Source organism: Eschrichtius robustus, chromosome 19 (assembly GCF_028021215.1).
Source record: "Eschrichtius robustus isolate mEscRob2 chromosome 19, mEscRob2.pri, whole genome shotgun sequence".
Classification (NCBI taxonomy): Eukaryota; Metazoa; Chordata; class Mammalia; order Artiodactyla; family Eschrichtiidae; genus Eschrichtius; species Eschrichtius robustus.
In genome coordinates, this window is record NC_090842.1 from 29,147,198 (window position 1) to 29,171,492 (window position 24,295).

General features: G+C 45.0%; 1 protein-coding gene across 1 annotated transcript in view; it reads right to left on the bottom strand.

Moving 5' to 3' along the window:
* Nucleotides 1-24,045, bottom strand: part of CES5A (carboxylesterase 5A) — a 33,541-nt gene extending 9,496 nt beyond the window's left edge. The window contains 10 exon segments of the mRNA XM_068527298.1: nucleotides 6,162-6,309; nucleotides 9,056-9,109; nucleotides 12,170-12,325; nucleotides 13,658-13,762; nucleotides 15,406-15,510; nucleotides 15,967-16,120; nucleotides 19,545-19,678; nucleotides 21,130-21,268; nucleotides 22,644-22,848; nucleotides 23,973-24,045. Of these exon segments, the coding sequence (XP_068383399.1) occupies nucleotides 6,162-6,309; nucleotides 9,056-9,109; nucleotides 12,170-12,325; nucleotides 13,658-13,762; nucleotides 15,406-15,510; nucleotides 15,967-16,120; nucleotides 19,545-19,678; nucleotides 21,130-21,268; nucleotides 22,644-22,848; nucleotides 23,973-24,045 (1,273 nt within the window).
* Nucleotides 24,046-24,295: the final 250 nt, after the last annotated feature.

The window sequence follows — 24,295 nt, forward strand, 5'->3', positions numbered from 1 at the left end:
AACTGTACACTTAAAAATTATTAAAATGGTAAAATTTTTGTTATGCATATTTTGCCACAATTTTCTAAACTATAAAAAAGTGCCATTTAATTTATAAATATTTGTGAATTTTCCGGATTTCCTTTCATTATTGATTTCTAACTTCATTCCACTGTGGTTGGAAAAGATACTCTGTATGATTTACATCTTTTTAAAAGTTACTGAGACTTGTTTTGTGGTCCAGTATATGGTCTATAGTTGAGGATGTTCCATGTGTACTTGAGAAGAATATGCAATCTGCTGTTGTTAGGTGAAGTGTTCTTTATGTTTCTGTTTGATGTAGTTGGTTTATAGTATTGTTCAAGTTTTCTATTTCCTTGTCTATCTTTTGTATAGTTGTTCTAGTATTGAAAGTGGGGTTGAAGTCTCCAACTATTAATGTAAAACTGTCTGTTTCTCCCTTTGATTCTGTCATTTTTTGCTTCATATATTTTGGGGCTCTGTTGTAAGGTACATCTGGGTTTTTAATTGCTATATCATCTTGATGGATTCACTATTTTATCCTTATATAATGTGCTTCTCTGTCTCTTTTAGCCTGTAACAATTTCTCTGTAACTATTTAGTCTTAAAGTCTGTTTTGTCTGATTTAAGTATTGCCACTACAACTCTCTTTTGGTTACTGTTTGCATGGAATGTATCTTTTGCCATCCTTTCACTTCCAACCTATTTGTATCTTTGATTCTAAAGTGAGTGTCTTGTAGAAAGCATATAGTTGGATTACTTTTTTTAATCCATTCGTTCTGTAATCTCTGCCTTCTGAGATCTTAACCATTTACATTTGATGTAATAACAAATAAGGAAGGACTTATTTCTGCCATTTGCTAATTGTTTCCTATCTTTGTTTGTCTTATATACTTTTTGTTTTTCAGTTCCTCTATTACTGCCTTCTTTTATGTTAGATAAATATTTTCTGGTGTACCATTTTGATTTCCTTACTGTTTCTTTTTACTACATATTTTTATTTTAAGTGGTTATCCTGGGTATTACAGTTAACAATTAATAATCTATTTCAAATTAATGCCATCTTAGCTTCAGTAGGATACAAAAACTTCCCCCTATATAGCTTTGCACCCTTTATGTTGTTATTTTTACAAATTTCATCTTTGTGCATTGTGGGTCAGTAACAGATTTATAATTACTATTTTATGCAGTTGTCTTTTAAATCATATGGAAAAAAAGAGAAGTTAGAAATAATAAATATATTAATACTTTCTTTCATATTATAAGTAAACATAGCATAAGTAAAGTGGTTACCTTTAATGATGTTCTTTTTTCTTATTGCGGATTTGAGATAATGTCTAGTGTCCTTTTGTTTTAGCTTTAAGGACACCCTTTAGCATTTCTTCTCAGGCAGGTTTACTAGTAGCAAACTCCCTTATTTTTTGTTTCTCTGGGAATATCTTGATTTCCCCTTCATTTTTGAATTATAGTTTTGATTGATGTAGAATTCTTTTTTGACAGGGTTTTTTTCCTTTAAGCACCTTAAATATGTCATTCTAATGCCTTCTGGCTTCCGTGGTTTCTGATGAGAAATCACTTGTTAGTCTTATTGAAGAGACTTTGTACATTATTAGTCTCCTCTCTCTTACTGCTTTCAAGAATTTCTCTTTGGGACTTCCCTGGTGGTGCAGTGGTTAAGAATCTGCCTGCCAATGCAGGGGACACGGGTTCGAGCCCTGGTCTGGGAAGATCCCACATTCAGTGGAGCAACTAAGCCTGTGTGCCACAACTACTGAGCCTGAGCTGTAGAGCCTGCGAGCCACAACTATTGAGCCTGCATGCCACAATTACTGAAGCCCACATGCATACAGCCTGTGCTCCACAACAAGAGAAGCCACCACAGTGAGAAGCCCGTGCACCGCAATGAAGAGTAGCCCCCATTCGCCACAACTAGAGAAAGCCTGTGTGCAGCAAAAAAGACCAACGCAGCCAAAAATTAAAAAAAAAAAAAATCTCTTTGTCTTTGGCTTTTTATTGTTTGATTATAACATGTCTCTGTGTGGGTTCTCTTTGAGTTTCTCCTACTTAGGATTCACTGAACTTCTTGGCAGGGTATATTCATGTCTCTTATCAAATATGGGGCATTTTGATCATTATTTCTTCAAATATTATTTTTGTCTCTTTTCTCTCTCCTCTCCTTCTGGAACTCCTATTATGCATATGTTGGCATGCTTGGTGGCATCCCACAGGTCGTTAGGTTCTCTATTATTATTGTTTTATTCCTTTTTCTTTCTGATACTCACACTGGGTAATCCCAATCGATTTATCTTTAACTTCTCTGATTCTTTCTTCTCTATGCTCAAATCTACCACTGTTCCCCTCTAGTGAATTTTTAGTTATTGTATTTTCAATGCCAGAATTTCTATTAGGTTCCTTTAGCATTCATGTTCTCTTTGAGCAGAGCCTGAGGGTCAGCCAGATGTGAGAGCTTAAGGCCTTCTCAGGCCTTTTCTGAGCATGCTCCCCACTATGGACATATACATGGCTTTCTAGATTCTCAGGAACATGAGGGGGCTTTTCAAGCCTTTATTCTCCAAAGTATCTCATTGCCCAGTCTTTCTTCTTGTCTATTATTTGTTCCGACTTGTTATCCCTGGACCCTAGTGGCACCTGCAGATGTTTATGAAAAATGCCCATCAGGTAGCTGCTTCAGCCCCTGAGAGAGTTCTGAGTTTGGCAAAACAAAAACCAAGCCTTTTGAGCTTAGCTGTTTAGGGAGCCACCACACAGGTCAAAACAAGCAACCACAATTCATTGAGAATAAGGCCCATTCTTCTCCCTCTAGTACTAGGAACCTATACTATAAGTGTGGGCTGTTGTCTTCAAGACCACCACCTAGCTGGGTAGCAGGGGATGGTGCAGAGTAAGTTAAAATGCCACAAAGTTCTTTAACTGAAACTCAAGGTTATGTCTTGATGAAATGTTCCCTTGCTTGCTGTAAATTCTCAATTTGTTTCCAGAGTTCTGATAAAGTTGATTCTGACGGTCCTTGCCAGTTTATCCACTGCTTTCGTGGTGGGGCAGTCTTTGCAAGTTCCCTACTCCACCATTCCTGCTGATGTTGTTAACAGTGTATTTTGATAAGCAAAAATTTTGCTAAAATACAATGAAACCTTTTACATTTGGATCTACAATTTGTCTCAAACTAATTTTTGTGTATGATGTGAGTTAGGGAGTTGAGGTTAACTTTTTATGTTAAGATATCCATTTATTTCAGCTCCATTTGTTGAACAGAATTTCCTTTGCCACTGAATTATCTAAGTGCCTTGTTGAAAATTGATTAACTGTCCATCTTATGGACTGTCCACTCTGTTCTATTTGTCTATCCTTCAGCCAATAGAAGGCCTTCTTAATTATTATAGCTCAAAGATAAGTCTTGAAATCAGGTGACTTGTAAGTCCTCCACTTTGTAATTCTTTTTCAAGATTGTTTTCTCTACCCCTACGTTTCCAGATAAAGTTTTAGAATCTGCTTGTTCATTTTTCCAAAACCACTGCTGAGATTTTCATTGAGATCGGGATTGTATTGAGTATAGAGATCAGTTTGCCCATTTTATCTTGAATCCATTTTAATCAGACTTTTACCTCCATCATTCCATCAAAATGTTTCCTCTCAAGGTTACCTCTCAAGTGACCTCCAAGCTGCCAAATTTAAGAGTTGGTTGTTACCTGTCAGTTTAATAGACCTTATAATACAGTATCCTCCCACAGCACCCTGTCACTACTATCCACTACCCTGCTTTATTTTACTGTATAGCACTTATTACCATCTAACAAGTAGGTACTCTATATTTACTAGTTTATTTGTTTTCAGTCTTCCTGATTAGAATGTGAGTTTCATGGTTGCAGGGTCTTTGTTTTGTTCACTGCTATGTCTGCAGGGCCTAGAATAGTATCAGGCATATGGCAGGCCCTTGATAAAAAATATCTGTGAAAAGGAAAGGAAAGGGGGATGGAATAAAGGGAAAAGGAAAGAGAGAGAGAAAGAAAGAAAGAAAGAAAGAAAGAAAGAAAGAAAGAAAGAAAGAAAGAAAGAAAGAAAGAAAGAAAGAAAGAAAGAGAGAAAGAAAGGGAGAAAGGAGGGAGGGAGGGAGGGAGGGAGGAAGGAAGGAAGGAAGAAAGAAAGAAAGAGAAAGGGAGAAAGAAAGAAGGAAAGAGAGAGAAAGAACGAAAGAGAGAGAAAGCAAGAAGGAAGGAGGGAGGGAAGGAAGGAAGGGAGGGAGGGAGGGAGGGAGAAAGGAAAGAAGGGCAGGTTTCAGAAATACACTCACACACCTATGGTCAATTAATCTTTGACAAAGGAGGCAAGAATATACAATGAAGAAAAGACAGTCTCTTCAGCAAGTGGCATTGAGAAAGCTGGACAGCCACACGTAAATCAAAGAAGTTAGAACACACCCTCACACCATACACAAAAATAAACTCAAAATGGCTTAAAGATTTAAATATAAGACATGACACCATAAAACTTCTAGAAGACAACATAGGCAAAACATTCTCTGACATAAATCGAAACAATGTTTTCTTAGGTCAGTCTCCCAAGGGAATGGAAATAAAAGCAAAAATAAACGAATGGGACCTAATCAAACTTACAAGCTTTTGTACAGCAAAGGAAACCATAAACAAAACAAAAAGACAACCTACGGACTTGGAGAAAATGTTTGCAAATGATGCGACTGACAAGGGCTTAATTTCAAAAATAAACAAACAGTTCATATAACTCAAAAACAACAACAAAAAAACAAACAACCCAACCAAAAAATGGGCAGAAGACCCAAATAGACATTTCTCCAAAGAAGACATACGCATGGCCAACAAGCACATGAAAAGATGCTCAGCATCACTAATTATTAGAGAAATGCAAATCAAAACTACAATGGGATACCATTTCACATCGGTCAGAATGGCCATCATTAAAAAGTCTACAAATAACAAATGCTGGAAAGGGTGTGGAGAAAAGGGAACCCTCCTACACTGTTGGTGAGAATATAAATTGGTGCAGCCACTATGGAAAACAGTATGGAATTTCCTCAAAAAACTAAAAATAAAGTTGGCATATGATCCAGCAATCCCACACCTGGGCATATATCTGGACAAAGCTATAATTCAAAAAGATACATGCACCCCTATGTTCATAGCAGCACTATTCACAATAGCCAAAACATGGAAACAAGCTAAATGTCCATCGACAGATGAATGGATAAACAAGATGTGGGGTGTGTATATATATAAATATATAAATACTACTCAGCCATAAAAAGAATGAAATAATGCCATTTGCAGCAACATGAATGGACCTAGAGATTATCATACTAAGTGAAGAAAGTCAGAAAGAGAAAGACAAATACCATATGAGATTCCACTTATATGTGGTATCTAAAATATGACAACAAATGAACTTATCTATGAAACAAACAGACTCAGACATAGAGAACAGACATGTGGTTGCCAAGCGGGAGGGGGGTGGGGAGGGATGGAGTGGGAGTTTGGGGTTAGCAGATGCAAACTATTATATATAGAATGGATAAACAACAAGGTCCTACTGTATAGCACAGGGGAGTATATTCAATATCCTGTGATAAACCATAATGGAGGAGAATATTAAAAAGAATATATATACATACACATATATATATCTGAATCACTTTGCCGTACAGCAGAAATTCGCACAACTTTGTAAATCAACTATACTTCAATTTAAAAAATAAATAAAAATAAAAATTTTTTAAAAAGAAAGAAGGGCAGGTTTGCTTCCCCACGAGTAATCTTCTCTTTCTGATTGCTCCACTACTCCTTCTAGTTAAGATCTTTGGGAAGACACTTCCGAAGAGGAAGGAAAGTGGGGGCCAGGCCCCAGAAAATATGGAGGGGTAGAACTTTTCTACATGGTCCTGAAGAAGGGGAAGGAATATAAACAACAAGGACTGATCAACATTCCTACTCTGAAAGGCAGGGGAACTGCTAAGGTCAGCATGCAGGGCTATATCCCAGACAGCCTTGGGAACCCCCTCTCAGCAAACCATAAACAAAACAAAAGAAGGGCAGAGCAGGTGGACAGTCAGCAGGCGACAGGGATCCCTGCAGCCACCAGCCTTGCAGGAGGAGCGGTGCTAGGAGACTCACCTCTGTGATATTGAGCTGTGACCAGCCCACGGATCACAAAGAACACATCTCCAAGCAAATCCAGGAAGCGATCTCGTGTATCAATCAGAGAGTGCTTGTTGTAGAAATATTAATTAGCCACAAGGTATAAATACTGGACAGGGATGTGCTGTAAAACATCATGGTTGCAAGAGATCTAGGTCAACAGCAATAGCCAACACACAGCAACAACAGTCAAGCATTTGCCTGTGCAGGCAAAATTCTGAGTGCTTTACATGCATTGTCTCATTTAATCCACGCAGTGACCCTACGATGCAAGTATCAAAATCAGCCCCATTTGACAGGTGAGGGAACTGAGGTTTAGAGAGGTTAAATGGTTTGTCCAAAGTGGTAGAACCATGATTCCTTCACAAGTCTATCTGCATCCAAATCCCATGCTCTAATCACAGTATGTGCGCCTCCCTGAAATATTTTAGAAACAGCCACCCCTGGGCAGATCTGGCTACGTTGTTTGTGCGGCCCAGTGCAAAGTGAAAAATGTGAGGTCCTTGTTCAAAAACTCTAAGAATTTTAAGATAGTGACAACAGAACATTCAACCAAGTATAGGACTCTTCTAAGCATGAGGCCCTTTGAACTACACAGGTTGCACACTCCTGAGGCTGGCGTTGCTCCTGGTACCAGCACTGTCTCCAGACCTTTGCTCTTTGATCTAAGCGAGTTGGTCTCTTGGAGTTACCTCTTCTATTAAAAAAAAAAAATTGTTGTTTATTTATTGTTGTTGTTGTTCAACAACAATTGTTGTTCAGAGGATCACACAAGATACAAAAAGAAAAGCATGCTGCCTGGCACAGAGCAGGCCTTCAGTTCTGTCAGTTCCCTCTGAAACCCGTTGCCAAGTCCTTTAACAGAGCATCCCATGCTTTTTTGACCTGACACCAGGCTGCCTCCCAGTCTTCAGTCCTTCAGTGTGGCCCCAGCACAAATGCCAGAGGATGGAAGGGAAACATCATAAAGGTTCAAGGTCTGCCACATTGGTGATGTTCGTGGGAGTCTGGTGCTCTGGGGAACACTGGGAGAAGTTACTGCACCTCAACCCCCTACCACTAAGACAGAGGCACAGCCCTTCATAGGTTTCTTTGGGATTTGGAGGCAGCGTATACCACGCCAGGGAATGCTGCTTGGACACATTCACTGGGTCCTCTGAAGGCCAACTGCTTTTAATCAGGCCCAGAGCAAGTGAGGGCTCTGCAGCAGGTCCAGGTTCTGGTGCAAGTTCCCCTGCATGGCCCATAGGACCAGCAGACACCTCGGTGCTTGAGGTGTCCAAGGGGGGTACATACGCCATGTGGAGCCTCTGGCGAGCCCCAGCTGGGCAGTCACAGTGCAGACCCCTAGGGTTCTGGAGCAAAATTATGGCTTCTGCATGAGAAAACTACTTACCATTTGGAAAGTACTTCCTGCCTTGCTACTGGGAGGAAGAGAGACTGCGTGCCCTTCCGGTCCTCCTGCAGCTTCCCACACACCTACTTCCCACCCGCTGGGACCTAGCTCAAGATACCTTCTCCTCTTGAAATGCCCTCCTGCTCAAATGTTCCGCTTTGCTAGGGCCCAGATCAATGGCCTCCTCCTCCATGAGGCCATCTCCAATCCAGCCTGAGAAATTCCTCTGTCCAACATATTGTAAATATCTGAAACCTTCATCCCAACTCTCATCACCAGACAACCAAGACTCACCAAACATCCCCTCTAAGCCTTAGGACCTGATGGATCCCTTGCCTTCAGTCTGGGCCACTCTGCAGCCATAGGGCTATTTCTAAAGTGGAAGTCAAAGCATGCTTCTCTTTTTCTGTTCCCAGCCCCCAGAATAAACTTTATATTCCTTCCATAGCATGAAACAGCTGCCAGCATCCTCCCCTGCTGCAGCCAACCTCTTCCACTGATCTCCTTACGCTTCTCTGCTCCTAATTGGTCCTCTCAGCCCCTCCAGCTCCCCTCAGTCCTGCTCCTCCATTAACCAGACAAACTTAATTCATCCTCCAAAGCCTTCCTCCCCGAGGAAGCCACCTGCTCCCTCCTGCGGGCACCACAGGGCCTCGAACACATCTCTGCTCTGGTGCGTACAGCACCGTACCAAAGTGCCCGGTCATGTCCGTCCACCGCAACAGTATCTAAGTCCCTCAAGTGCAGGGGGAGTGCCTGCTTATCACTGCACCCAGTGCCTCGGGAAGTTCTGGGGCATGTGGATGCATAAGAGACATTTGTTCAATAAAAAATGAATGAAATGAATCTGCCACAAAATACACACTGAATAAATGTTTATGGAAAGAAGAAAGGAAGGAAGGAAAGAAATCCTTCTCTATATCCTAGTATCTAGGATAACTATATCTCTAAATCCCTAGTGCAGGGAGTGAGTGAGTAATGGTCCTCGGTATTGCTAGAACCTAGTACAGTGCCTGGCTGGTATGTAGGTATGTAGTGAATATGGGTCCCTAGTCCCAAGTGGTTTTCAGAATTCAGAACTTTTCCGTCCGTAGACAGATAATTCAGTACATATGCTACATATTATGTGATATGTTCAGGGGTGGGGGGACGGGGCAGCACCCCAGCCCCCATATTAATATGCCCAAAGAGAAACATATGGTGGGATAAAGTGAATGAACATATAGCAACAATAAAGACCAACGGCTACGTATCAGTCTAGGTCAATTTTGGCTGCCATGTGGGTCACAAGAAGCCTTTGGGTTGTCAGCGCGATTTGGATGTTGAGATTGTGGATAAGGGATTGCAGAACTCTGCTTAGTAAAGACCTACTAAATGAATGAATGAGGAAGATCTGTACCCCCAGTGCTACCCCTGTGTGTGACCCAAGGAGGTCTGTGAAATGAATGGATCTTGGAGAGTCAGGCTCACTTACCAGGATTGAGTGTATCAACTGCAGGGTGAGGGACTTGTTGGAGCCCCCGAGGATCTCAGGAAACTCCTTTGGAAAGAAGCAGGTGCCCCCTCTGTGAGCACAGCAGGTCATCTGAAGGGAAACTGGTCTCCCCGAGGGCCCAGGCACCCGCCTTTCAGAGGGGAGGCTGGCAAGAGCAGGAACCCTTTCAGCCCCCAGGGGTCCACGTGTAAGGAGCAGCCTCAGTGGGTTGGTTGAGCAACGAAGTTTCTTCTCCTCACATTTGATAAGAGGCAGCCATTCCCTGTCATAGCTGCAGTCTTGTGGGAGCTGAGTGGCTGCCCTGTGGAAAGGCCATGTTATGGACTGAGTGCGTCCCCTACCAAATTCCTATGTTGAACACCCAGAATGTGACTGTATATGGAGAGAGGGTCTTTAAAGAGGTCTTTAAGCTAAAATGAGGATGGTAGGGTAGGCCCTAATCCGGTCTGATTGATGTCCTTATAAGAAGAGGAAATTTGGAAGTGCAGAGACTCCAGGGGTGCGCACGCATAGGAAAGACCTTGTGAGGACACAGCAAGAAGGCGGCCGCCCACAAGCCACGGAGGGCGGCCTCAGAGGAAACCAAATCTGCTGGCACCTTGATCTTGGAATTCTAGCCTCTAGAACATTGAGAAAATAAATTTCTGTCGTTTAAGCCACTAGTCTGTGTTATTTTGTTATGGCAGCTCTAGGAAACTAACACAGGCCACCACTTGGCTTCAACAGCAAGTTAAAAGAGAGGTTGAAAATCTCAAAACTAGTGGTTTATTTACTGCTCTCTTTCTAAAGACCTTTGTCATTAGGGTCTCAGAAGCCAGCAGTTGGCAGGGGCAGGCAGCTTAGTGAGGCTGCAGAGAGGATGGTTAAAAACACAGGGGCTGCTTGGTACAGAGTAAGAGCTACGAGCAATTATTTTTAAAATGACCCTTCCCTAGCCAATATCACAGCTTAAAAACATGAGGGGGGCTTCCCTGGTGGCGCAGTGGGTGAGAATCTGCCTGCCAATGCAGGGGACACGGGTTCGAGCCCTGGTCTGGGAAGATCCCACATGCCACAGAGCAACTGGGCCCGTGAGCCACAATTACTGAGCCTGCGCGTCTGGAGCCTGTGCTCTGCAACAAGAGAGGCCGCGATAGTGAGAGGCCCGCGCACCGCGATGAAGGGTGGCCCCCGCTTGCCACAATTAGAGAAAGCCCTCGCACAGAAACGAAGACCCAACACAGCCAAAAATAAATAACTTAAAAAAAAAAACAAAAAAAAACATGAGGGGGTAGAAGTGAATACTAATTCACTTGTCAAATGAATTTCTCTGGTACATTTTCTGCTGAAAATCTTGGGGTAACGAGTCATGACAGATATTTAAACATATCTGTCTTCTCCCAGAGTCATTGAAATAATCCATAAGTACATTTTAACTACAAGAACCCTCTCTGTACGTTCAGGAACTAGGATTGGTTTTTGGAGATTTCCTATGGTCTCAAACAACCAGCAATGGTCACACAGAATGACAGCACCCATGCAGCCTCTTGTGCATGCAGACCTGGGCACCAAGTTCTGTTCTCCCACTTGAATAATTCCAATATCTAACATTTACTGAGCACTCAGACTATATGCCAGGCTACCTGATGTGTACCTGTGAGGTGCGTAATAACATTAGCCCTATTTCACAGATGAGGGAACAGAGGTTCAGAGAGGTTACGGAGCTCCCTAAAGGTCACACAGCAGGTAAATAGAGAACTCAGCATTTACAGGCAGAGCCTATATACACAAAATTTATACACTGCTGTCTCCTCTCTAGCTAGGAGACTTAGGAAAGTCACATTAGTCACTTTGAGTCTCAGTTTCTTTAGCTGCAAAATGGGGATAATAATGCCTGTTTGCAAGTTGTACCGACAGCATGCACTTGGCTTATGGAAGGCACTCAGTCACAGTGGTTATGGTGGTGTGGCTATTATCAGTAGCAGCTGCCTTCCTTTTTCTAGCACAGATCCAGAAAGCATTAGAAGACCTAACTTAAGCCACAGCCTGTGACTCAGTTGTCTCATTTACAACGAGGGAAAAAATCCCCAACCCTACTTACCCCTAAACATTGCTCTATGTGTCAAATTAGTAATTACCAGAACATGCCTTTAACAGCTCAGTGAACTCAGGGTTCTGATTCTGATTCTAGAGTGTCACCAACTAGCCTTGTAACTTGACACACTTCTGTATTTCATAACCTCACTTCCCCCAGCTTGAAAGGTAGAGGTTGGTCTGCAGAAGTGAGCTTTGATATATTAAGAATTGAGCACTCTGCTCTTCTGAGGACAGACGAAAAGCTTATTTTGAATGGGGAGGGTCTTCTCAAACTACAGGGTCACGAAATCATGGCTCCTACTCAGCATTCAGGCCTCAGCTCAAATGATCCTTCCTCAGAGAAGCCTTTCCCGACCCCTGCTTCCCTCCCTAAAGAAGCCTCCTCTTCCCAGTTGATGTCCTTCATAGCACTTAGACTCTCTGAAACCATCCTTTCAATCTTGCATGTCACCCGTCTCTCCCCTTGAGAATGTAAGCGGGCAAAAAGCAGGAACCATGTGACTTGCTCACTGCCGAATGCTGGTTTTTTATGAGTGCAGGGCACATAGTAAATGCTTGTTTCATACTTGTTGAAGGAATGAAACAATTCAATAATCTTGCAACTTGCACTGCCTTAGAGAGCGTTCTTGGAAATCAAATACCAGAACCAAGGCTGGACATGAGAGTGTAAAGGACTGAAGTTTTCTAAACCTGTATGAATTTCACCTTTGAGGTAGTAGCAGTGCCTATTTGAAACAATCGTTTGTAACGTTTTGAACAAAGTTCAAATGGGTCCAACCCTCTCTTACTTTTTGTAGAGTTGTTTCTTTAAACCTATACGAGGAGCAGGGTGGACACTTGCTACGGCTGCCCCCAATCCCCAGTTCTCCTCCTTCAGAGAGAGGAAAGATGAGAAGTACACCCAAGCTGTGTACTTGGGTGATGGGCTCCAGCCCTTGTAACGCTGGGTGAAATCTATGGGCGTGCCCAGTGTGAAGCAAACAGCTGCCTCACTGCTGAGGGAGCAGAAGGAGGCACAGCAGGAGTTCTTACCATGGGCAGCGGGAAGCCACACCTGTGGTTATTGACTCCGATGACAGAAGGAACTGGCTTAAATGATTTTTGAGCCAATAGGTCTAAAGGGTCATGGGGAGAGAAAAAGCCATCAACCACTCGAGTTAAAGACTTGGTTTTCTGAAATAAGGAAGAAGAGAAAAATCGGCAGCTGTTTCTCTTCACGAAATCTGCTGTCCCCAAACCCTAGCCTAGCTGAGCCAACCCACTATAGCAAAGGGCATTAGGAAGGGAAAAATAAGCCACTCTTGGCCCATCCCAACACATCAGTGCTGCCTGGCCAGCTCTGCCATTCACTTAGGCAAAGGGGCTCAACTTTTCTGGGCCTTAATTTCCTCATCTGCTAAATAGGGATAATAATAGTAATAACCTAAGAAATATAATACCCCTGCACAACGGTTCTCAGAGCATGGCTCCTGGACCAGCAGCGTCAACGCCTGGGAACTTGTTAGAAATGCAAATTCTCATGCCCCATCCCACACCTGCTGAATACAAAACTCTAGGGGGTGCAGCCCAGCCCACCAGGTGAGTCTGATGCATGCTCAAGTGTGGAACCACTGGCCAAACGCGATGGGCAGAGTGGTGAGGGGAGGGGATGGCCAGGGTAGTGTGGGTTCGTGTGAGCGTCTTCCTGAGGCATCTTCCTCAGCACTGGGCCTTGGATCTGGATGGATATTTCTTGGGTCTTAGGAAGTAACACCTGGCTCTATTCATGATTTTTTTTAGGTCTCTGTTCTGGGAGTGGGGGTAGAAGGGAGCACACAAAAGAGCTTTCACACTACACTGGGTCAAGAACTTATTACCCATTTCCCGGACCCTAGTAAAACTCACAGCAGATTCTCAATCCATGCCAAATAACTATTTAACAAATGTTAGAATCGAACAGGTAAGGACCTAATTCTCTCAAGGACTACCAGAGGGTCTCAAGATTGGAAGATTAGACATAAAAGATCATCCAGTCCAATGAATCATCCAGTGATTGAAATTCGTCAGCAGTCATGTAGACCCTGCTTGCATACCTACAGAGGTGGGTATCTCACTGCCTTCTAAAGGAGCCGGTCCTTTTTCAGACAGCTGAGTTTTTAGAAAGTTCTTGGTCATCTCAAGCCAAAATGGCTTCCCAACTTCCAGCTCTTGATCTTGACTTTAGTTTCTAGTGGCCTGTGGAGCAAATGTGGTCCCTCTTCCCAGTGAGATGCCTTCAATGATGTAGAGACAACCTTTGTATTTTGTTGGGTCTTATCCAAGCTAAGCAGCACCCTGGCTTGTCAATGTCCTTAAATTACCTATAAGGGTTCTACATGCCACATTGCTTTTTTACAGCCGTTATTATGAATCCCCAACCGCCACCTGTCCAAGTCCCAAATCAAAATAAATAAGAGAGTGGCAGGATTTGTCTACCACTCCATTCAAAGGGCAACACTGTCCCCAAACTCTCCCCTCCCTCTTCACCTGGTTGATGCTCAGCAACTCCTTGGAGGATTTTGCCCGCAGGAACTGTAGCAGGGCCACGGAGTCTGACACATTGCAGGCACAAATATCTGCAACCATCTGCGACTATTTCCAGAGAAGGAACAGGTCAGCGCACAGGACTGAAAGCCTCCAGGAAAATGAAAGTTGGAAAATGTCCTCAGTCCAGCCCCAGGTTGGTGCTTTATATATGAAGTCCGGCCTGCTGCCTCTCCCCACCCCCACGTGCTCATAATGGAACGCACACATTGAGGACAGGTTGGCACTGCATCATCCTTACTCTCTTGCCTGACCCTCCTTGTAATCTTTAGCAATCACCAGAGCTGGATCCATCTCAGCTTATCAGCTCTGCTCCAGCCCCACCCCAGCCTGGAATATCTGAACATGCCCTGAGCATCCTTTTTCTATCTCTACACCAATTCCATTCATTCTTTGAGGCCCAAGTCCCATCTTTTCCAGGATATTCTTTTAGACCATTGCAGCCCCCATGAGCCCCTTCCTCTTCTAATCTCCTGTTACTCCAAGTGTCCTCACCTCCTCTACCTAGCTCTTTGCTAAACACCTTCTTGCCCTGTCATTGGACTTCCCACATGTGTAGAACTTGTCCCTTGAGAGTGGTGGTCCTTACTCTTGTGGGAGTCATAGATGCTCTGAGAATCCAATGGAAGCTACAGACCTTCTCTCTGGAAAATGCACAAACATAGAGTCTCCATACAACTGTAGGAGTTCTAGGACCACCTATCAAACTCTCCATGGATTCCAGGTTAAAAATCCTTGCCATAAAAAGATTATAGTCTTCTCAAGTTAGTATATGTCTTCTCCACTTATAAACCCATGGGTCTTAAAACAGAGCAGGGAAAACAATGAGCACTCAATATGTGTGTGGCGAATGCACAAACTAAAAAAAGCTTGATATATCATGTTACCAAAATCAATATTCCCTGTGTATTGAGGGTATTTTGTTTTACGATATTATAACTCTATGTTCCCACTCTTGGTGTAAGTTGTTATTTTCTACAAGGTGTTTAAGAAAATGCACCACTAAAGCGAATAATACCCAGGAGGTGGCTCCACAGTCCAGGGCTTAATTAGTATTCATTGAATGAATCAGCTCATTCGTTAACTCATTCATTCAGCAAACATTTATAATCACCTAATATACACCAGACATTATGCTGGGACATGAAAGATACAGAGACCTTGGCCTCTAGGTCCTCTTATCTGGTAGAGCGCTAAGACAAGATGATAGATGACACATACCTAGGGCATATGCCTCACTTCCCCCTCACAATCTCATGCCAGACAGCATTTATCAGTCACAGCATTATTTCACACTGAGCTGGAAACAACCTCAGAATCTTTCTTAACATAGTACTCTAGGTGGAGTAGATTTAGTACAGGAGAAAAGCCATACATAATACAGAGGACTGAATTATATATCACAAGCAAAGAGTAATGGATAAGATGTAAGAACTATTACACATATGCTTATACACGCACACACACACACACACACACACTCATGCACACCAGCAGTAGTGCATTGTGTACCTGGACCGATTTGCTATTGAACCAGCCCTTCCATGGAGCAACAAGGGTCACCTTGGGCCAACATCAGATCCTTTGGTCATGGTCAGCAAGGATAGCCAAGCACGTGGTCTATGGACACCTGACCACATTCTCTCCTGACCAAGGAGAGGAAGCTGGAGAAGAGTTAACAATATACCTACATCATCATTCCTCTCGTAATCAGGGGCCTTCAGGTAAGGGATGATGGCCACCCCACTCTCCATGATGGCTCTGTGGAATAAGCCTTTGGCCATGGGGGACAGAATCTGGAGAGAGAACACAGGAGACCCAGGAAAAGTTATCCAGGGGGCTCCCCACCTATCACACACAAAACCCAGCCCTTCTTTAAAGAAAACTTCCCAGGAAGCCTTCTTAAGAGCTCTAAACTCAGAGGGGAAAAAATCCTGGTTTGGAGGTTTCAAGGACTAGCTGCGAAGGTTTGGGCAAGTTTTCTAACCTCTCCGAGCCCCAGGTTCCTCATGAACTTGGAGGTCAAGCATTCTGCCGTGGGAGTGCTAGCTCCTTCACCCCCCGTCCTTGAAATGAGACTGAGCCCTTAACTCACAATGTATTTGTGAGGCTCGAGGGAGACAATGTGTTTATAAGTGTTTGTTCAACATGAAAGCAGCAATTAGATGTGAATGACTCATTGTCCTCATTTTTGTCACCTCAAAAATGAGGTGACACCGAGGTTCCTTCAAGTCCCAAAGAGAAGAACTCACAAGGCTGGAAACACTTATAGCTCCTGCTGACTCGCCAAAGATGGTCACGCAGTGTGGGTCCCCATCAAAGAATTCTATGTTCTCCTGGACCCAGGTCAGGGCAGCCACCTGGTCCATGAAGGCCCAGTTCCCCAGTGCGTGCTTGTCCCTTGTGCTGTGGACAAGAGGCAGGGTGAGAATGCTCAGGTGGCCGCTGTCTGCTTCTCACAGCCCAGGGAGTGGGTTGCAGAGGCCGTGGGCTGGTGTCAGGGCATCGCCACCTCAGCTGGAAAGGAGCTGAGAGTCAGAGGCCTGGGGCAGCTGGGAAAACCAGGCTTAATTCTCACCCTCTGCTGGGATTTGGGTTTCTTTGAGAATCTGATGATAGCTCCACACCCCAGAAAAATGCACAGACGATCTTATATGTGCAATCCAGGGTAATCATAGGCTCCCCTGCATCCATGGATTCCAGAAAAGTCCTGCCCCTGAGAGTTGGTCTGCACCAGGAAGCAAGACCTCCCTGGGCACAGGGGTTCCAATGAATGACTAAATGAATAATAATGATAATAATAGCAGCTGCTGCAGCATCGTGCACAACGTTGTCCCAAGGGCTTTACAGCTGATGCTCCTATGATCCTCCCACCCTGTGAGGTAGGTGGTGCTGGTCTTTCTCCTTTATCCCTCTGGGTCTTCTCTTCACCCTTCTCCACCTTGTTCTCAAAAGACTGACCTTTATGAACTGTGGCCAGTGGGAGACACCGGCTGGGGGCTTCAGGGTGGGATACTGAGGGACTGGGAAGTTTATTCTGCCACCCCATGCCCCACCACCCTCTGCTGGGAAGTGGTTTAGGCAGTGGCTGCATTTCTCTGCAGCCACAGCTCACATCACCCCCACGCCCATCAGTGATATCCGCAAGCATGTTCTAAGGATACTGATGGATTCATCGTTTCCTTCTCACAGACAGTAAATGGAGGCACAGAGAGGTTAAATCCCTTGCCCAGGAGCCAGAAAGTTGCAGATTTGGATCCATGCTCCTAACCATGTTCCATGCTGCTGCCCCTGCAGAATAGCCTGTTTCCCAGGATGAGTGGACAATTAACGGGGAAACAAGGGGAGAAACACAGAATCAAAGAAACGCCTAGACCAAAACATCCGTGTGGTACCCACCATGTATGAGAGTAACCCCGGGATCATAGTCTACTCCTCCTGTCCCCCAGTCCCCCACACCGCTCCTCCCCTTGGTTCCCTTTCTCTGTCCATGACCCCTGGGTTGGCCCTAACTCCGCCCTCTCTCTCCCACAGCCTCCGTATCTGGTCAGGAGCCACGTATGCCCTGCCAATTTTACCTCCATTCCATCATAGGCCCCACATTGGTCCCCATTCCTCCATTTCTGTTTATCCTGATTCATAATCTGGTCACTTATGATCTGGGTGACCTTGAGCAAGTCACTTAACTTGCTTTGCCTCATTGTTCTCATGTCTGAATGGGGTTAATAACGGTGCCTGCTTCACATGGTTGTTGTGAAGATTGACGGTGCAGGCACACAGCAAGTGCCATGTACATGTTAGCAATCCCTCCAGCCTGTTTCACCCCATGACCTGCACCTATGCTGTACAGCAGTCTCCCTACCGGACTCCCCATCTGAAGGCCAGGTGCCCCTAGCCCAGCCTGCACTCTGCTCTGGAGTGACCTTCCTACTATACTGCTGTGCAGGGCACTCCTGGGTCCCTCCTTCTTTAAAAAAAAATTTTTTTTAATTAATTAATTTTTTTATTTTTGGCTGCATTGGGTCTTCGTTGCTGCGCGTGGGCTTTCTCTAGTTGCAGCAAGCGGGGGCTACTCTTCGTTGTGGTGCGCAGGCTTCTCATTGCGGTGGCTTCTCTTGTTGCAGAGCACAGGCTCTAGGCATGTAGGCTTCAGTAGTTGTGGCATGTGGGCTCAGCAGTTGTGGCGCACGGGCTTAGTTGCTCCACGGCATGTGGGATCTTCCCAGACCAGGGCTCAGACCCATCTCCCTTGCACTGGCAGGCGGATTCTTAACCACTGTGCCACCAGGGAAGTCTCTTGTCCCTCCTTCTTTATCCAATAAAAACCAGTCACCGTGCACAGCCTAGCATTCAAGGTCTTTCCCAATCAGGCCTGTCCCTACCTTTTCACATCCATCTCCTGTTATATCCTCATCTACCTGTCTACTAGAACCAGACGTTATAAGCAATTTTTGGAGACCTTTCTGTCGAAGGAATCTTAGGCAGAATCCCAATGTACAGATCTGCTAAAAGTGTAATCAGGGCACCCCTCTCAGGCCTTCTTGCCTCCACCGCAGCCCCATAGCCACCTCCCCGTGCTATGTGCTCAAAGCCCAGTTTGCAAATATTGCTCCAGGCCCAGGTGCTGCTACATTTCTTTCCAACTTCCCAGCCTTTGCTCAGACAGCTCCTTTTGCCAAGTGTGCTTTCTCCCAACCCCTCCTCCCCAAACCCAACCTCATCTTTAAGGTGCAAATCAAATTCCACCTCTCTCAGGAAGCCTCGCTGGTTTCTGGCAGCTCCCTCTGTTTCTACAGCTCTGTCGCCTCTCACCCTCAGACCATTACTCATGTCCTGCCTGGTAGGGTATTTGTGTCCCTGTGTTATCTCCCCCATGACACTGAGAGCCTCTCGAGGGTAGGATTCACGCTGGACTCCTTGCCACCTTCCCCGTAGTTTCTGACCGTGGCCTCTCACTACTCCTTTGGCTCACACTGCATCCTGGTCAGGGCTTAGGTTCTGCCATGTTCTAAGTAGGATAATGGAAGTGGCCAAGAGCCCCAGCTCTATTCTGTGACCTCTGGGAAGCTGTTTCACCTCTCTGTGCCTCTATTTTTCAACTGTAAAATGGGAATAACAACAGTATGTTTCTCATAGAATTATTCTGAGGATGAGCTATAATGGATGCATAGCAAGTGCACAACACCATGCCTGGCTCATAGTGAGCATCTGAAACATGTTCGATGTTACTGGGGGAAGGGAAGCCATGCAATGGAGTGATTATTTTCAGGTGAGCGCCTGAGGAGCCTTGATGTGGGCCCTATGGCAGAGACTACGAACTGCTCACACACCCTGTTTCCTCACTTTCTAGGGCACACATCCCCCTTGCAGTTGGGTGTGGTTATTATAACTGAGTTCTACCAGTTGTATGTGAACACAGTGATAATCGCCACCTCCAGGCTGACCCAGAAAGACCACTTTCTTCATGCTCTTTCTTCATCTGCTGTCCAAGTACAGCAGATCCAAGAGGATCTGGGGCCCTTGAGGAGGGCAGAGCCACAATATGGAAGGGGCCTGGGTCCCTGATTGACCACACAGAAGAAAATCTGTCAGTCAGAAACATTTGATTGGATTTTAGTTGAGTGAGAAGGAGCTTTTTATTGTTTTAAGCCACTAAGACTTGGGGGTTTACATGTTATAGCCGCTAAAATTACCTAACTAATTTGGGCCAAATTTGTTCAGTGTCACTAAAGGCTCATTTCTCCTTAGCTTGCTGGGCACTGAACCCCCTGTGGCTGCTGTCCAGCTGCCCCTTGGGGATCAGGGGTGTCAATCACTTGGGGAGACTCACTTGAAGAAGCCGAATATTCCTAGCCGGTACTGGATAGTCACAACAAGCACGTCCTCATAGGAAGCCAGGGCAGACCCATGGAAGATGGATGCTGAGCCAGTCTCGAAGGCACCCCCAGGGAGCCACACCATGACCTAAGGAGGAGAGAGGAACTCTCCAGTCAGCCCACCAGGCACCCATATCCCCTCCGCATGCATGTTGGGACATTCTTTCTTTAGGGAAATATGAATGTCTCACTTTCCTTTCCAAACAGCATCAGAGGTTTTTGTCTTTTGAAGAAGGCCCAGGATTAAGCATGTGGCTTCTGGCATATGAGTGCCTAGGTTTGATTCCCAGCTCTGCCACTGACTAGCTGTGTGACTTTGAGCAGCTTCCACAACCTCTCTGAGGTTTGTTTTTCTCATCTGTAAGATGTGAAGAATTAAAGTATCTCGTTTATGAGGTTATCATTAGGTTTAAATAAAATTCTTCATCCGAAGTCTATAGAACAATGTTGTATATTTCAAGTGCTCAGAAAATGTTAACTAAATGTCTTTGAACTTGTGACCCACAGGAGGATGGAAATCACTGTAAGCCATATATGAGAGGAAAAGCTGCTTTTCTAAGACTTTTCCCTACTTACAGAGAAAAGAGAAGAGAGGAGGGAAAAAAGGGAAGAGAAGTATGGAAGCTTTACTATACTGATTAGAAAAACTGGGACCAGGAAACATCAAACATTCAAATGGTATTACCACAATTTATATACTTAATAATAAATCCCTCCCCATCTCTTTTTTAAGGTCATATTAGTGACTACAACTCTTGGGGCAAGAAAAGAGAAGAAAGCCACAGAGGAAAAAGGAGAACTGGACAAAGCATTGGCTTTGACACCCGGATCTGCCACTTACTGTGTGTATAACATGGACCAAGTCACTTATGCCCTTCCTGTGCCTCAGCTTCTTCAGCTGTAGAATAGGTCCAATTATCCTCACCCACTGGGTTATTGTGGGGGTTAGATGAGATAATGAACTGTGCCTGGCACATAGTCAGCCCTCAATAGGTGTTGCTGTTACGATACAATAGAGCGAGTCTCCATTGCAGTGGCAAGGGGAGAGAGGGTGATAGAGGTTGTGGTTCAAAATTAGATGGTAGAATTACCTTCTCCACTCACTTGTACAGTGATCTTTCACATTCTTAAGTGAAACATTTCACATTATTACCTGACTGTCTTCATTGAAAACAGAAAATTTGAAAAAGGCATTTTTCCTCTTTAAAACAGGATTTCCCAAACTGAAAAATCAGAGTCCTCTGAAGCAGAGTCTTTTCTAAATGCTTACAGACCATTAAATACCCAACAGAGGGGAAAAACAAAACAAAATAAAAATCAAAGATCAAGTCACTGCCAATAAGGAAGCAATCAGAAAAGGAGATAAAGTGAATCTGTCATTAGAATGATTTTTTAAGAAAGTTATTGACATGTCAAGTGATTGCATTTCCCTTTTACCCAGTGGGGGCCTAGATCTGATTCCAGACATCCTGCCACTCCGCCTGGGTCCCAGGCACAGAACCTGCCAACTGCAGCCCTCAGCAAGGCAGGCCTCCTTACGGGGAGCTTGGAGCCAGTGTCCGCATGGGCCGGTGCATAGATGTTAAGGTACAGGCAGTCTTCCGACACACTGAGTTTGGGACAATGCACCTTGAGAATGTGTTGATCTGAGAACAGCCACTCTGAGTTCTGGAGGCACCTTGAAAAAGGGAAGAAGAAACCTTCAGAGTTGCTGTCAGCAAACTTGCCTGGGAGGGACCAGTTCTTATGACAGCAGGGAGGCCTAACGGTCTCCAGTGCCTGAGCAGAAGAGGCATACAGCACTCTTGGTACAAAGTCTAATAATACCCCAACCCCTATGGTGGCCCAAACAAACAAGCTATAATTCTCTTTGATCTGGTTCCTGGGTAAGAAAGCACATCATGCAGAATAATTATACCATTAACCCCCAGCACCCACCCATGCCTACCCCCATCACCATAATCCAGACACACACATAAAGACTCAAGGTGGCTCAACAATTCCCCAAGCTGTAAAAGGTAGGACACTGGGTTGCGTATCAAGGGTTTTACTCTGGCGGCTCCCCCTTCTGCCCCTACAGGAACAAAAGGACATTTCCAGGCCTTCTACCAGGAACCAACTGAGATAGACAAGCAGGGAGATTCCTGCATTCAGGCCTTCACTTAAGCTGGTACCTCTGCCTGGACTGCTCTCTCCCCAGATCTTCTTGCTCATGTTCTTCCCTTTCTTCCAGATTCTGTCAAAACGCTACCTCCTCCAAGAAGCCTTCTGAAATTTCTCCAGTTAGACCCTATATTTTAATTGTTGGTTCTCAGTGGATATCAGTTGAATGAATGAATGAACAAGCAGATGAGATTCAGCTTATTGTCCTTGGTCTCTGGACCACATGGGGTCTTCTGTGGCTTAGTGAGTTTTCTGGCACCAGGGTACTCCTTCTGCCTGGGACCCCAATGCCAAGAACTAACATGGCCCAACCTGAGGGCTTCACAGAATCTGAGAGTCAACAGATTCTTGGCGATTTCCAAGTCTCACCTCCCATCCAATGCACGAGACACCTCCAAAATTTACCTGTGAACTTCTTGCCCATCTAAGCTTGAAAATTTGCAGTGTCTGGGAGTTCCTGCCCTCCCAGCTACCCTGGGGCACAGAGACACACTCATGTATCCATTCCACTCTAAAGCCCTTACCTAGTCTGAGTGTGGAGACTAAGCCTGGGGAGAGGTCACATGGAAACGCTTCAACAACCCCTTCTAACCAAAAGACTCAGTAAGCCCGTCACAGTGGTTCCCAAACCTGACTGGTCCTCAGACTTCCTAGAGAGTTTCTTTACAATCCAGTTATCCAGGCCCAGCTTTGGGGATTCAGATTCAGGAAGTCTGGAAGGGAGCCCAGGGAATCTGCTTGTTCTAAACCAGACGGGGAGCCATGCCATCACAGAAGCCTCACCCACATCTGACCCTCCACATCCTCCCACTGGGCTGCATGATCTTTATCATGTGCTCTGCCCCTACGCCCAGGTCACAGGCCACCCACAGGACCGAGCCAGCTCTTACAATTTAGGGTAGGACGTAGCGTTTTGGAAATCATTCCAGAGCAATGCAGGCTCTGGTTTTGCAAATCGCAGGAGTCCTACAGGGTGTACAGCATAAGGGATCCCAAGGAACACGTTCACAGGCATGTCGTTTCCCAGCACAGTAGCTTGCTTCCCCCGGGACCATTCCAGCCTGGTGTTCCTCACTGGTGCATCTGCAGCTGGCCCTAGGGAAACACACAGGGAGGAATCAAGAGCTGGCAGGGAAGAGGCTGGGAATAAGCCAGACTCAGAGCTCCCCATAGTGGGACACTCTTTCTCAACCCAGAGGCTGCGCAAGTATCTGGATTCCTTCTCAATGAACCCATGTCTACTGCTCCTTCAACATTCCCTTAGAAGTCATCTGCATCAGAGTACCCACTTAATTTCTCCTAGGAGCACAGCACCAAGCCACACCATCTTCCAAAATTTAATTCAGGAATCCATCTCCCTTCTGCTGCACACAAACTTTCCCTTACTATGGAACTGATACACACCAGCCTTTAGAGATCCTAGGACCCCACAAAAATCTTCTGGCTCAAAGTTTCCCACATTTCAGTCATTTTTATACCCACCAGCACAATTGCTGGCATGTCTGTGTATCACCCATGTGACTACTGGCTTTTATCTTTTCTTAAAATTAAATTGAAATAAACTTTTAAAAGTTTACTTAGAGGAATTGTAAACAGTAACGTCTATGGAATTGTGGTTTTGATGACTTAGGTATATGCTTTTGAGTACACATGAAAATACATATACAGCAACGAAAATAAAAAACTCTCTTGCAGATGCCACCTGAAATCAGCTCATCCACCTCCAGGGGTATGAGGATAATTCTTATGGAGAATGGCAATGCAAGCTTCTCAGTTTCTACATCGAATATGGAGCCTTGAGAAGTTAGCTGCTCAACTATTTACTTAGCAGGACCCAGATTTCTTGGCATTATTTATTCTAATGTCATTTCAATAGTGACAGTCCTCCCTGGGCAGTTGGCATTACAGAAGCACAGGCTCCATCCCACGCCCCTCTCCAGTGCCTAGGTCAGAGGGCTCTCCAAGCTCCCAAAGGTGCGAACAACCCAAGGACAAGACAGGGTCTTCTGTGCTCTACCCACACCTGAGAAGACCCTGGCCTAGGGCTCTCAGTAATACCAGGACATTGGTCAGGTGCCCTGAGGTTACTACACAGCCCTCCATGGGCCCCTAGAGACTCCTGAGAAGTAAATTCATTTCCACCAGGGAAAATCCTCCAAGGTAGGGAAATCCCCTATCCCATCTTCTGAGGAGCCCTCCTCTCCCACTGGGTGTCTCACCCTCGGTGGCAGCTGCAAGGACCCAAACAGCCCAGAACAGGGTCTGGCCTGGGTGCACCCACTCCCCACTCATCTGGTTGGCCCGCCTGAACTCCCTGGACATCCGCGGCCACGGCTGGCCTCAGGGATCTTCGGTCAGGGACAAGAAAGGGCTTCCGGTTAGGAGACAAGTGTTGAGCAGGCAGACACAGGACACAGGCTCGGTGAACAATAATAGCATCAGACTAAGATTTTTGGAGGAATTGGCCAAGCAAGACTTTCCTGTTCTGATTTACACAAGAAGCTGATGATTAACTCTTGAGTGGGGGAAAGATAATTTGATA